Consider the following 15,193-nt stretch of genomic DNA (forward strand, 5'->3'; position numbering starts at 1 on the left):
TAGTTACTTAAGGAAATCATTTGTGCAATAGTATCAAAAAGCAGTTTTCTGGTGGCGTTTCTAGTCTATTATTACAAAAATATTGCAGATTAAGGGTAAGGACATGTGATTCCCATTCCAAATTGCCAGGAAAACAGCCACATTATCCTCCATAAACAGCTTGCCATACAATCCACTGTAAGCCTTCCTTCAGCATTAGAGAAAAACAATACTTACAATTGGAGGAAATAATTTTACAACTACCCGTTAAAACTCAAAAAGTAACATTCCTAAACTTATTGCCAATAACTGAATGTATGGTGTCAGTGGCAACTAATGGATTTGAAAGCAGACATCCTTTCCTAAAATGATTTCTAAATCATTTCCTAAAGTGATTTCATTAAAGAAACTATCTTTAACTCAGGCAGTGTAAAAGCCTTTTAAATTTTTTCACTACTAACTAAAAGTACACAACCGGTATAAATGACTATATGTACAGGCTTGGTACACACCTACATGTGCACGCAACAGACACTCAAATGTTCTCATCAAAATAGCTAGGCAAAACATTCCCCAGAAGCAGTGAACAAGAACTATCAAACAGTTACTGTACTAGACAATTGTCTGGGGAATGCAGGGTTAAAGTCACAGGAAACAGCTGGCTGCTAAGTCTCAGTGATGCTTGCCTTTTAAAGAGGAACTTAACAGCTCCTTACTTGCCAGACATCACCTGAATTCAAAAATAAAATGTTTTATTAAGTTCTCTTCCTACCAAAGTTATTTTAAAGTACTAAAAAGTCTGATGTGAAGATCTTCAAAACCAATTCTCCATCTGAGAAGTCTCCTCACTTTGCCTTAGGTCCCAGATTATGGAAAGCTTTATCAGTTACCTAGCTTCAAAGGAGTTACCATAGGAAATGCAGTTGGTATACAATAGTAGTCAGCACTGGTGTGAGACCTGCGTCAAGACTATAGTACCATTTGTTTTATTGTAAATTAAAGTTTGAAAAACTGAGGGGGAAGAGGGGTTTTCAAAAATGAACAGAAAAACAAAACCGTTATTAGCAAGGGTAGTCTATGTGTTGTGGTTATATTTCAAACTCCTGAAATAGCCTGCCAATCAAGTACACAGTCATCTGTATTCCAAATACCTGCAGGTTTAGCTGTATATTCCTGTATAATCTACAAAGTCAGAATTTAATCTTACAGATAAAAATTAATTTTCATATTTAATTGGGATTACTAATTGCCAAGTAATCTAGACTGCGTATTTCCAGTGTGAACTTGTTTACATTTCTACAAAAAATAAGTGCCACTATATGGCAAGTTACTTGAACTGTGTAGAGAAAAACCCTGTTATCCTCTACAAACAAAAATTTACTAAGTCTCTATCGTAAGGGTAGTGGAGTAAGCTACACTCCAGCAATGTTCATTTGTTTCATTTAGATTCTTAGGCTTTAACTGAAATAAAAGTCTGAAAATGAGAAATCAAAAACTCAGCATTACAACTTTTGAGAATAAAAATGTGTAAAAACATACCTTTTGTTGAATCCCAGATTAAGTGATTTTTTAAATGTAAATCTTGCAGCTGATGAAAACCAAAAAGCAACCAATTTCTCTGTAGTGATTAGCCTGTTCTTTTAAGACTATGGGTCATCTGCCCCAGGATTTTTTAACTGAACAAGGAATCCATAGGGGCAAAATAATTGTTTCTCAAAGGTGGGTCAGAATGGAACATTTGTATCTTCACTTCAACTGGGAAGCAATGAAATGTAATCCTTTGAGTATCATTTTTGATAGATGTTAACCCTTTTGTTTCATCCTCATTTCATGCATTTGGCCTGGGAGTATGTCCATGTTTTGACTTCAGAGATTTTTAAAAAAACAACAACAACCCTGTGTTTCCTCTATAACATCTAAATATGTATACATAGATCTTCACTCATCAAATAAATGTTCTTAGCATGACCAGTGTGCAACTGACATTCACATAGCTTATAGAACCTAAGTCTTCTGAGAAATATATATTTTAGCTGAACGTCTATAATCATGACAAGAGATTAATTAAAATGCCAAGATAAGAAACAATTTATTATAGAGAGAAGAAAAATTTCTCATCCAAAATATAGAAATCTGTACAACTTTGCCACAATCAATATACATGAACTGTACAAATTTACACCAGTTCATAATTTACCAAATAAAAGATGACTAACAAAGTTCACAAAATAGATGGTGGTTTGTGGAAAAGACTTTTACCCAATTAAGTACAAGGAAAGTTACAAACCAGACCTCCACTTTCTAAAAATAAGAAGTTTACTCAGTCTTAGAAAACTACAAGCTAGCAAATGTACAGAGCTGGCTGGTGCTACCACCACAGTTGAGACAGTGTCTTTTTAAGGGTCTTAAATTGTAAAGCCTGTTGCCAAGGCCGATTCTGGTCACTTGCTACCTTCAAGGCCAAAAACACAATACAAGGTCTGACCATTTTCCCAGGTCATGCCTACTAGTTTGTCGTATGTACATTTATACATATTTAAGTGCTAGGTAAAAGTCTTGTCATAAAACTTCCAGTACTACCTTGTTTAAAATGTTGAGCTTTCCTATGCAGCTGCCAAAAAGTTAACAATTTTCAAGTGTAATAGTGCAAATTTCCTCTGCCAAGACCTACTGCAGAGAACAGTTCTTTGAAATACAGATTTGCATTAAAGGGACTGATGTAAAAATTTAGGTATAGCGTCTGGGAGAAACTGAAACCACCCTAGGACTTCACTCCCTAGCAAATAAAGTGATCATTGACTTGGACTCACAGGCTATTAAATTATTGAAAGGTACTGTCCAAACTATGGCACTGTCACTTAAAAAAAAATTTTTTTTTACCACTCTATCTTGTGCCAGATCTTCACAGCTGTGACATGATTTAAATTCCATAATCCATCCATCCCCAAGAGGAGCCCACCCAAAGCAAAAATCAAATTTATCCATCCATTATAAGATGATCCATCCACAGACTATATCTTAACCTGATACAGTCATCATATTGTAGTTTTTGGAAGGGCTCGTTCTGCCCAAGAGAAGTTCCTCCTTGCAGCTGATTCTGCTGTCTACCATTTGCACGCTGGAGCTGCTCTGAGTGCTACCTCCTGCTGGTGAGGCCTCGTACAACACGCAGATGGAGCCGTCCTCGCCAATCCTGTAGGACACTTCGTAGGGATCTACCCAGAGTGTGAGTTCACTGGGGAGAAGCCTGAACAGCTCCTGGCTGCTCAGTCCAATCCGCTGCGCCGCCTGTCCAATCAGAGGATCCATTTTATGGTTGATGCGAATGCAACGGTAACCTGATCCCTTGCACGGCTTTTCTGGGAACCAGTGATGTTTATAATGTTCTGCAGAAGAAAGAACCGGAGAAACAAGGCTTAGACGGGGACGGGTAGCTACCGCTGTGGTTTTCCTTTCCCCGATGGCTCCTTTGAGGGGTGAAAATGAAAACTATCAACTTTTTTTTTTTTAAGTGCTCAGCATTGCATTCACGGCTGTGCGTGTGCGGGGAGTGAGCGGGCCGGATTTTAGAAACAATACAGGAGTAGCATGGGACAAAAAAAAAAAAAAAAGTCCAGGAACCAACCAGTAGAGCCGCCAAAACCAGGAATCAGGCGCGCAGCCTGGGCCGGAGAGATAGCACCGGCGGGCGGGCGGCCGGGCGGGAACCGGTACTTTCTCCACCGCAGCGGCACACAATGGGGTTTACGGCTTTGGAGGAGAGAAGCGCAACCGGACTGTTCACCCCGAAGGGAAGAAAAACAAGCAACCCCACACCAGGCTCTGGGCAGAGCGTAATTGTCCCGGTGACAAATGCGATGATTAATGGGCGGGAGGAGGCGGCCGGGGCGGACAGCACGTCCGTCCCAGGCTGGTCCCAGCCTGGCTCCGGGACAGCGGCGCGGTCCCACCCGGGGCCGGTCGCCCCGCACCGGACGGTTAGGGGCGGGGGGTGGGGGCGCAGAACCCCCCCGGCGCCGTCGCTCCTTTGTCCCTAGATACGCGGACGGTCCGAGGACCGCGGCTCCCGCCTCGGGGGGCTTTAGTTTCTTTGTTGTGCGTCCCGTGTTCTTCTCCCCTCCACTAGCCAGTCGTGGGGAGAGGGGGCGCCCTCGGCCAAGCCCCTACACCCTCGCCGGAACCCGCCGTTCGTGGGCGGCCAGCGCGCCCGTCCCGGTCCCGGTCCCGCGGCGGGACCCGAGCGCCGCCGGCCCGAGGCACAGCCAGGCTCCCGCGGCCCGACGGCCCGCCCGGGGCTGAGGGACCCGCACCCCCGGCACCCCTCGCCTTCCCACCGAGGCCCCTCACCTGCCAGCAGCTCCTGCAGGCTCTGGCTGAAGGTCTGCAGCTGTCGCTCACTCGTGAGCCCCTTGGTGCGGAGGAACTTGGAGATGAAGGACACGGCGGCGGCGATCTCGCCTATCATGGTGGCAGCCCGGGTGTAGAAGGGATGCATGGGGGCGGCGGGGCTCGGCGGCGCGGCCCCGACGGCGGAGCGGCACCCCGGGCTCCCTCGCGGGTCAGAGGGCTAAGAGGAAGAGAGGGCGTGAGGGGCGGGCGGGGAGCTACTTTCTTTTTTTTTTTCTCTTTTCTTTATAGTAAAAAAGTTATTTGAGAGACAGGAGGCGGCAGGAGAGAGGAGGAAACGAGCGATGGCGGCCTGGTCACATCGCTCGGACCTCCCCGGCCGCCTCCGCCTCCAGCTAAGCAGCCTCGGGAGCTCCCAGCAGTTGCATTTCCAGCTCTGGGGGGCGAAGAGATGCGGGCTCCGTGCGGCACTTTTTATAGCGCCGCGGAGAGGAAGTGCGTAGCTGGAGCGTGACGGCTGACTCCGGCCAATCCCGAGATCGCACCATTGTGACGCAAGCAAATTCGGAGCCGGAGGGGGCGGGAAAAGGGCCAGGGGGCGGGCCCAGAGGCCAGGAAGAGAGGGAGGAGCTGACGTAATCCGCTTGTAAACAAATAAACCCCGAGTGGCGGCCGGAGCCCGGAGAGCGGGGGCGGGGAACACGAGAAACTGACGGGTGCGCGTGTGAAAGCCCCGCCCCCAGCCCTGGCTCCGCCTCCCGCCTCCCGCCGCCGCCCGCGGCCCTGGGCCAGGGCGTCCCGTGCGCGAGCGCGCGGCCCGGGCGCTCGGACCGGGCGGCTGAGTGCCGTGCAGTGAAAGCCGCTTGGCCCGGGCTGGGCTGCCGGTACGCGCTCTCGCCGCTCCGATGGAGCTGCACACTGCGCCGCCCGCCGCCTCGCGTACGCGGGGTTTACATCCCGTCCCCGCTCCAGGTGTACCTGGCTGGCTCCCCCAGCAGGAGGAGCGGCTGGCGCAGCGGAGAGCGGGTGCCCGCGCTGAAGGTGCTGGGGGCGCGCAGCGGGTGCAAAAGAAAGTGGGCGGGGGGGTAATGGGATGGGGGGGGGGGCGGGCTCTCGCTGGGCATGCTGCGATCCGTGGGAGCCCAGGTCTCCTCGCAGAAGTGCAGCCAACGCCAAGGAGCCCTTTCTGCTTCACCCTCGGGGAGGAGTCGGGGATGCCTTTGTAAAAGTTTAATTGCGAAATAAATAAATAAAAGGTTACTTCGCCTTTTGTGGTTGCTGTTGCAGTAACTTCAGGAGTCAAGGGAGAGAAGAGTGGACACTTTCCTGCCTCCAACTTAAGGTTGATAAGGAAAGCCTGTTACTGAATACGGAGTAACGTGGATCTTGTACATTTTATTATGAATTGGGGGGCGGGGAGGAATAGAATGTATTCTACACTGTTTATACACAAAACCAAAAATTGCTGTTTTCTAGTACACATAACTGCCTGAACCTTCGGTTCTGATGCTCTTTATGAAAACAGAAGAAAAAAAGATAAAGTGTGAAGCTTGTGAAAATATAAGGCATAGGCATTTAAGTTTACTGGAAACCCTACTTGCAAACTAAAAGGAAAAAAAGACTGGCACGAAGGCGTGAGCTTGCTAAAACAGTTAGGCCCAGAAAAGGGTTAATCTGAACTCCATTAAGGAAGAGAAGAAAAAAAATGGTGAGGCGAGCAGATGGAGAAAGCAAACAAGAGGCAGAAGTTGAACTCTACCAGATGGAAATAAATATCCCGAGCTTAGTTGGTCATCAATATTGCAAAATACAGCACTTTGAGTGTTTTCTCTTTTAATATGGAGCCAAAGGGCATAGAGATGAAGCAAAAGTAGGACTTGTTATAAAGCAGGAGGAGAAAAAGTTTTACTGTTTACATGAAATATGTAAAACTGACTGAAAGAATAACTTCTAGGTTATTTTTTACTCATATGCAATCGCTAGGTACTTACATAGCATTGTTAAACTCACTGACTAGTGAAAGTATTCATTTTCTTTGGATAAATTTATTAAAAAAATGATAAATAAGGTACGTTTGTTTACTTCTAGAACTTTTCAGATAGAACTGTACTTGAAAAATAATCATCATGGTTGTTACTGGGGACCAGAAACCTCTTTTATTACTCAGAAAGGAGACAGGAAACAGAAGTAAATCCTTAAAATCTCCCTAGCCTAGAACAAGGCCTTCTGATATCTCTCCTACCACTGCCCACCCTTAAACATCTGATGTGTTAATTTTCCTTGCATTACCAGTCTTTTGAGCATTAGATTGGAAATCGGGGGCAAGTTTTTCTCCTCTAAGCCTGGTCTCCAACTTGAACTCCCAATAATTCTGAGTTTAAATTTGTTTTGTCACCTACAAAACAAATAACGAAGCTAAGAAAATGCTAGGATTTGAACTCACTGTTGTCTTCCAAGCCCATATTCTCTCCACTTTTAGCCACCTTCCCAGTCAGCATCTAGACCCTTCTCCAAAGCTTTTTAAAATGAGTTGAATAGGATTAACAGAAAGCTTAGCTCACATATTTCTGAAAGGTTTGCCTGCCTCCACTGTTTTTTATTGTATGTGTGTTTCCCACCTTAATTCATTCTTTTAAGAGACAAATGGATTTAAGAAATTACTGTTTTACCTGGAGAATTTGGGGTGCACTCAGAAAATAAGGAGATAGAGATAGATAGATAGATAGATAGATAGATAGATAGATAGATAGAGAGATAGGTAGAGAGAGAGAGAGAGAGAGAGAGAGAGAGAGAGAGAGAGAGAGATGCAGATCCTAAATTCAAGCTTTAGATAGTACACAATGTTAATTGTTAATAGTTTTCAGTTCTGGACATACATGTGTTTAGTAATATTTTTCCAGAAATTTAGTCAAGTTCGTCCCTTCCAAGAAACAAGCTGGTATATCTGGACAGCTTTTGGATTATAAAGACACTTTTTCATATTGTTATGGTAAACTACAGGGCAATCTCAATCATGTACTAACTCATGGCTTGGTGTCCTCATGTAAGTTACTTAACCTCTCTGTATAGTAATCAAAGAGACAAAAGGCTGGTATGAGGTTTAAATGTAATAACTACAGAAACTATTTAGCACTGTCTTCAGCATTCAAATATATATATATATACATATATATGTATATATATATATACGCTTATATTATCATCAAGCAATTTAATAATATTATGAAATTAATTTCTAAAACCTAGAAAGTTTTCAATCAAAGCACTAAAAGTAAATCTTAGGAATTCTGTCAAAACAAATCCAGGAAATGAACCTGGCTTTAAAAATAAGTTTGCACGAAAAGCACAAATGTCAGGTCTTTGGAAACAATGCTGAAGAGTTCAGAAAGCACTTCTATAGAGGTAACTATTGGACAACTAACTAGAATTTCAAAGGGCTGGGGGTTTATATTCGCATCCCTCAGTTCTAATGTTACTGGAACTGTTTGCTCTATACTAAAATCTGAGATCCCTGTAGATTTTTTTAGTATTGTTTTTAACCAAAGAGAGAAAAAGGAAAACAAACATTTATATGGCATGGGGAACTGAACATTTTTCTCTGCTTCATAAACTAATAAAATTTAGGGATCAGCACAAGATCTTTTATTTGGCTAAAGAATTTGTTTAAATTGATTTCAGAGAGGAAAAGAAAGGAAGAGAACGAGATAAAAACATCAATGATGAGGGAGAATCATTGATCAGCTGCCTCCAGCGGGCTTCACACTGGGGATCGAGTCGAGCCAGCAACTCGGGCATGTGCCCTGACTGGGAATCGAACATTGACCTCCTGGTTCATAGGTTGATGCTCAACCACTGAGCCACGCTGGCTGTGCCAAAGAATTTTTTTTTAAAATCACATTTCCATCTGCTATCACTACATTTGAGGGAAAGGATGACATTTTAACATCCCCAAAGTAGGAGAGGTATCCATATCAGAATAAAGCATGATCTTAATTAAATGAAAATTACTACATGTCACTTTTTGCATTTCATCATGACCTTACATTTGGGAACTTATCTAAACTATTAATCTATGAATATGATAACACTAAATGAAGCTATTATGCCATTAATTTTATATACTTATTCCCACTGCCTGGAATACCTGGTCATTTCCCCCTCTATCTAGGTAATTTCTCCTTATTCTCCAAGTAGCCTTCCCTGACTCTGGACTTGAGTACATTTCTGCAGTACCCTATTGTCCCTTGCTCTGGCTCTGATACTTATCTGACAGACTAGAATTACTATGTTTATTAGCCTATCTTCCTTTCCAGTCTGTAGATTCTTTGAGGGCAGGCATCTCATGCCATTCACTATTGTACTCCCAATGACTAAGCAAAAGCCCAACCCATAGTAAATGTTGCCTTATGGCAGCGGTTCTCAACCTGTGGGTCGCGACCCCATTGGCAGTTGAACGACCTTTTCACAGAGGTCGCCTAAGACCATCCTGCATATCAGATATTTACATTACTATTCATAACAGTGGCAACATTACAGTTATGAAGTAGCAACGAAAATAATTTATGGTTGGGTCACAACATGAGGAACTGTATTTAAAGGGCCAGAAGGTTGAGAACCACTGTCTTATGGTGTTAAATAGACATAAAACCACTACTTGCAATTTGTTAGATGAAAAATAATGTAGAGAGAATTTTTGCTGCCTAAAATCGGACAGTTAGTATTTAAGGGGAGAAAATAAGTTAACTCTACCGCACTTTTTTCCTGGCTGCCTTGTTAATTATTGTATTGATTGCTTTTGAAGATTATCTCTTTTTAGGATAGACTGCATTTGCACAGCAAATGAAATGGAGACCAAGGTGACTTACACGTACGTGTTGCTCAGGAATATTGGGGTAACATCCACATTTTCCCATTTAAGGTTTTTTGCTTTTTATTTCCCCCTTATGCTCTTGAAACCCAAAATGTGGTGGTCAGGCCGGAGCTGTTTGTCTTGTAAAACTGAAGAATGAATTCACAGACAAAATGGTGGTAAGAAAAGAAATGTTATTGGTGGGGGAAACAAAGCTTAGGGGGGGATAGAAGGACTTAGGCAGCAGGAAGGGGGTGCAAAACAGATTACCAAATAAGCTCTTTGTCTAGGGCAGTGGTTCTCAACCTTCCTAATGCCGCAACCCTTTAATACAGTTCCTCATGTTGTGGTGACCCCCAATTTTATTGTTACAAATTGAACATAATTAAAGCATAATTATTAATCACAAAAACAACATGTAATTATATGTGTGTTTTCCGATGGTCTTAGGCGACCCCTGTGAAAGGGTCGTTCGACCCCCAAAGGGGTCACGACCCACAGGTTGAGAACCGCTGGTCTAGGGGATGTTTGTATACTCTGCTAGCTTCTGATTGCCCCCTTCAAGGAATTCTGACAATATCCAATTATACCAAAGTTCAAGTTCCCGCCTGTGGGAGGACCTGATTGAAGACTGCCACTTCAGGTTGGTGGTGACATCACTGTTCCCGCCTGGCCAGGTCAAGGGTCAAGTTTTTCCTGCCCAGCCAGGTCAAGTTTTTCCCAGTGGTTCCGCCTAGCTAGTTCTAGGTCCTTTCTTTGCCTCCATGCCTAACTTCCCTTCCCCCTACCTCCACGTGGTCCCTGTCCCTGACTGCCTACCTAGCCCTCCTTTTCTATCTCCTCACTATTTAGACACATTTTAGTATTTTTACCTCTGGTTCCCATGGATCCCATGGATATCAGTTGCTTGTGTGCTGCTCTCTCATATTGGCATTCTATCCTGAAGTTGATCACAAGGTGACCTTATGATGCTCATCTCTCACCTCATCCATGTGATCCAGGGTTCCTGGATTATTGCTAGGAAAGTCCCAGAAGTTTTAAAATGGCTGTATTACAGTTCACAAGTATATCTGGAAGGCCTTCCACAACCTCCCCTTATAATCCCACCTGTCAATGCAGTTCTTCCCACTCCTAACGGTGCATTTAGGCCCATAGACTTTTTGTTGCCAGTCAGCTAGCTGCATTCACTAAAGTTATATTTACTGTGAATTTACTTCCAAATAGAGCCCTAGGCTGTCCATGGCACTTGCTTTAGAACACTCACAGCTTAACCAACAAGTACAAGGTTCAGTGGGAGAGCTATTTACAGAGTGTTAACTGTGGGAAGCCACTCATTGTCTTCACTAGCAGAGAGGTGTGGACAAGGATCCCGGAAGGCTGGCGGCCCTTGAGCTCTGGCAATGGTCAGGGCTGTGCCCCCACTGTTAGTCCAGACAATTGTAGCTGAAGCACCTTCCCCATTTACTATTTTGTAAATCCTTGCTGATGGGCTAGTCTGCCTGTTACTGGAAACTGCCTGCCTAAGGGCCATGGGTGTATCCCAAACCAATAAAAGGTTGGCCAGGCCTGAGCACAGTGGAAGTCCTTCCTCTTGGGTTGGACTTGCCCATCTGGCCCCCCAATATTCCCAAATTATTATTTCTTGTCTTGTCTCTTTCATTTGCGTGCGGACCTCCTCCAGATCCTGAACCCTGAACCACGCGGGACGTGGGGAGAAAACATACAAATTTAACAGTTAATAGCAAATAGAGACAAGGTATTTATTTTGGTGTGTATTTGGGGGCAGGAGGAGATAAGCAAGTCCCCAAAGTGAAGGATCTCTGCTAAACCAGTGAAGTTGGCCATTAATTCAGTCTCTTTGGGAGGAAGAAAAGGAGGAGCCTGACCTTGGAATATTTTAATGGCTTAAACCAATATAAGGAAGATAAATATTGTTGGAAAAAATTGTGAGTTGAGGGGGCATAGGTGCTGAGGAGTGTTTTTAGCAAGGAAGTAATATGATCAGATTTAGCTTTTAGAAAGCCCTGGGGATGATGGAAAATGGAAATGTTGAAGTGACTTCTATATTTGTATTTAATTCTTATTTAAATCTTTAAATAATTTAGCTTTTCATGTGGGCTTATTTCTTCAACTAGAGACCTATGCATGCCTTTTATTTATTCTTTTCTTGGTTACCCACAGGAAGAAGACCACTTTCAGCAGCATCTCCATTTGGCACCCTGCCTGGCTTTGCTTAGGTGTGAATCCAAGGGCACAATCTAAGGCATTTGTACTAGGTTTACATCCACTGGGGTTCAGAAAACGCAAGAGAACTAGAAATCTGAGGGTGCACACAGATTTGGGGCTAAACTGCTTCTTCTTATTAAAGCAATTCAGATTGTTTGGAGAGAATGGGAGGAAAAGAATTAAAGAGCTCCCTAACAACAGCAACAAAAATGATCATAGAGCTCATCATCACTGACAGTGCCTCAGAAAATGTGCTGAGTGTTTTAGAGACATTCCCATTTACTTCTCCAAAAAATACCACCACGTGAGAGTAATTGACAGCATTTAACATGTGAAGTTTTGATCCTAAAGAAAATAAGTCATTTACCCAAGGTCTTGGCAACCAGATCTGAACTCTCAAGTCATGGATGGCAAAACTATGCTTTTCCTGATATTACCTTTTCTAAAAGGGACTGTGAGAAATAAAACCCTATAAAGTTAGATGACTATTTGGAGACAAGTAGAGACAGTAAAGTAAAACAAACGAACAACAAAACAAAACAAAAAAAAAATTAAGGCAGTTGAAGAGACTTCTTATGGCTGGTATACCTGAAAAATACAGCTACATCTCTTCAAAAGCTCATTGAAAAATGAATCAAAGGACATATTAAAACATTAATCTGCCAAATAAAATAATTTCTCTGGTATGAAAATTACCTTTATGGACAGAGAAGAGAAAGCAGCAAAAACACCCTCTATTTTATATTATTTAAGCATCTCACTTCTCCTTTTGAGCTATCTGGGGAGCACAGGAACTTCTGAGAGTTCAGGTGGAGGAGGCTGGAGGAGAGCAAGAAGGGCTGGTTTTGTGTCTTATCCCCGCAGGGCACTGTTGGCCAGGATGGCCCGCCCTCCAGGTATTCTCACAGATCTTTCTATTGTTAAGCCTCAAGGCCATTTCTCAAAGCCAGGCTTCCTTCCAAGACCTTCTTCCCTTCTTTTAGCAGAGCTCCATGGCTCTATTTACTTGCCTCTTTCTAAAGCTCCACCATCTACTCTCTCTCCTGGGGCAACCCCTCAGAGTGTTCACATTTATGGGATGGGGATGTTTATCTGCATCTCTCCAGCTGCTAAAGACCTATTTCAGTTTTAAGGTTAACAGGAGTCTGGGAAAGAGGCAGATGACGAACTTTGGAAAATTGTGAACTTTAAGGGATTACACAAAGTTCTTACAAGTTATGATCCTGGCCTACAGTGTTTACAACGTTCTGAATCTGGAGCACATGGACCCCCCTTTCCGTTCAAACTTAATAGGGCAGGGGATCAAAACTTCTCAGTTCTTAGAGTGTGGTCCCCAGAGCATCAGCTCAGCATTACCCCTGCGTATTCATAGAAATGCAAACTTTTGTCTCTAAACCTACTAAATCAGAAACTCTAGGGTTGACGTCCAGCTATCTGGGCACTAATGTTTCAGAACAACTGTTTTTCAAAAAGTAATGGCAAAATTCTGTCATCTAAAACCAACCAACAAACTTTTTATCTAGGCATATACTATCTCAGCTAGAAACTTTGTCCCTTAAAAGAAAAAAATCAGCATACTAATTTAATATATAAAAGCTGCCTTTAAGCGTCAGCTAAGTTTTAAACGATTAGTTATCTGCTTCCCTGAGGTTCTATAGTCTGAGTGAAATGCCTTCGTCCCAGCTTTGGATACATTAAGCAAACTAGGGCAAATAATAATAGCTACATGTTACTCCCAAGAGAGAAGATAATACTCAGGAAGCTTGATAAAGTAATCATGGAATTAAATGTTGGCATAGTCCATGATTTTGAGAGCTGAGTGTGAACTATTGGGTTCATTGTCTCTAGAACTTTATGAATTCAAGGACAAGGGAGGGGTAAGCAAAGGGAAGCAAAGTTTATTACAGTTAAAGTAACAGAGCTCTCCTCGCAGAGAGAGGGGTCCCGGGAAAGGGTTGCTACAGAAGCTCATTAGTCTAGGACCATGGTCGGCAAACTCATTAGTCAACAGAGCCAAATATCAACAGTACAATGATTGAAATTTCTTTTGAGAGCCAAATTTTTTAAACTTAAACTACATAGGTAGGTACATTGTTATTAACTTAATTAGGGTACTCCTAAGGCTTAGGAAGAGCCACACACACAAGGGGCCAAAGAGCCGCAGTTTGCCGACCACTGGCTAGGGGTTTAAATTTCCTGCACTTGCCTTCTCTTGGCTCTTTCAAAGAAACACCACCCAATCTCTTTTTGCCCTCGTCTTCCCGCTTTTAGTTCCCATTCTTGGGTCCAGGGGGAAGGGCACTCTATGGTTGACTGGTACATTCTGCCTGTCTTGCTCAATTGACCATCTGGTTGATTTCCTCCTTACCTACCATCTCCCCTCCCTGCGGCCCTTCCCCTAAACTGCCTGATCCCACTAACTCCTCATGTCCCCCCTCTCATGGAGTAACCCTACTGCCTGCCCTTAGGGAATTGGGAGGATGACTTACCGCTCTGGCTGCTTCTTGCTGAATGGGGACCTTGTCAGGCCCCTGGCAGTCAGGCTTCCTTTAGGAAAGGACGATCTACAGGGCTGAGGAAAATTGGGTTATTCATGCGGGGTTCCATTTCCATTACCATCTGTAATTTGAAGGATTCTAGGCAAGAAAGCACAAATTTAGCTAAGCGATTAAAAAATGCAAGGTCCAAACATTAGGAGGAAAACTACAGAGACCAGGGGGCCTAGAAAGGGTAGGAGACAAGTTATGCTAGGCAGCCAGGAAGAGAAAGACTGCCCATGTCCCGGCCCCATTGGTTGTACTTATGTAGCCATTCTGCTTGTTCGTAGATTTTCCTTATGTTTGTGTCCACGAGGCCAGAGTTACTGATATAAGTGCAGCAGGTCTTGTTTATAATTGCGCAGACTCCTCCTCGTTCTGCCAAGAGGTAATCAAGGGCTAAACGATGATCCAAGATGACTTTAGGTAATGAGTCTAAGGATTTAGACTCCTGCTCTGGCTGCTGCCTTGGTGGCCAGATCAGCTAGCCTGTTCCTTCCATGACCTCATGTAATCCTCTCTGATGCCCCTTGCAAAGTATAGCAGCTACCTCTGAAGGGAGATACACTGAGGACAGGAACAGATCAATCTCTTTGTGATATTTAATAGGGGATCCATTCACTGTCAAATGTCTTTGCTTCCAGATGGCAGCAGGGGCGTGGAGGACCAAGAAAGCCTGTTTAGAGTCAGTATGTATGTTTACTCCCTCGCCCTCGCAGAGCTCTAATGTTCTTGTAAGGGCGATCCGCTCAGCTAACTGAGCACTAGTGCCGGGAGAAAGGGGAGCGCGCTCCAGAGTGGTGGTGAGGGTGACCCCAGCTACCCAGCCTTATGCGCCTCATGTTCCATGAAGGAGCTTCCGTCCCACAGGATCAGATGGGGACTTTCTAAGGGAGTCTCCTTAAGTCTCCTCGGACCTCATAGGTTTGGAGCACTGCCTGCTCAGTCATGTTCTGTTATTTGTTTTTCTTCCACAAGGAAGGTGGCTGGGTTTAAAGAGGCCCACACTTTTATTTGACTGTAGGTCCCTCTACTAGTAGTGCCTGATATTTGAGAAGACAGCTCTCTGAAAGCCATGAGCTTCCTTTGGAGGATAGTAAAGCCATGATGTTATGGGGAGTAAGAATTGCCAGGTCCTTTTCCTAAGGCTAACTGGGTGGCCTCTGGAACCAGCAGCGCCACAGCAGCCACCGCCGGCAAACAGGCGGACCAGCCCTTGGCCAGGATGTCCAGTTCTTTACTCAGATATCTCACT

General features: G+C 44.0%; 1 protein-coding gene across 1 annotated transcript; it reads right to left on the reverse strand.

Annotated features, from left to right (window-relative positions):
* Positions 1–2,043: 2,043 nt before the first annotated feature.
* On the reverse strand, positions 2,044–4,789 carry BTG1 (BTG anti-proliferation factor 1). The gene is made up of 2 exons (XM_059683771.1): positions 4,327–4,789; positions 2,044–3,365 (listed from the first exon to the last, which is right to left on the reverse strand). The coding sequence occupies exons 1-2, from the start codon at positions 4,472–4,474 to the stop codon at positions 2,998–3,000; spliced, it is 516 nt and encodes a 171-aa protein (XP_059539754.1). The 5' UTR covers positions 4,475–4,789; the 3' UTR covers positions 2,044–2,997.
* Between the last annotated feature and the right edge of the window lie 10,404 nt (positions 4,790–15,193).

Source organism: Myotis daubentonii, chromosome 2, assembly GCF_963259705.1.
Source record: "Myotis daubentonii chromosome 2, mMyoDau2.1, whole genome shotgun sequence".
In the NCBI taxonomy this organism is placed as follows: Eukaryota; Metazoa; Chordata; class Mammalia; order Chiroptera; family Vespertilionidae; genus Myotis; species Myotis daubentonii.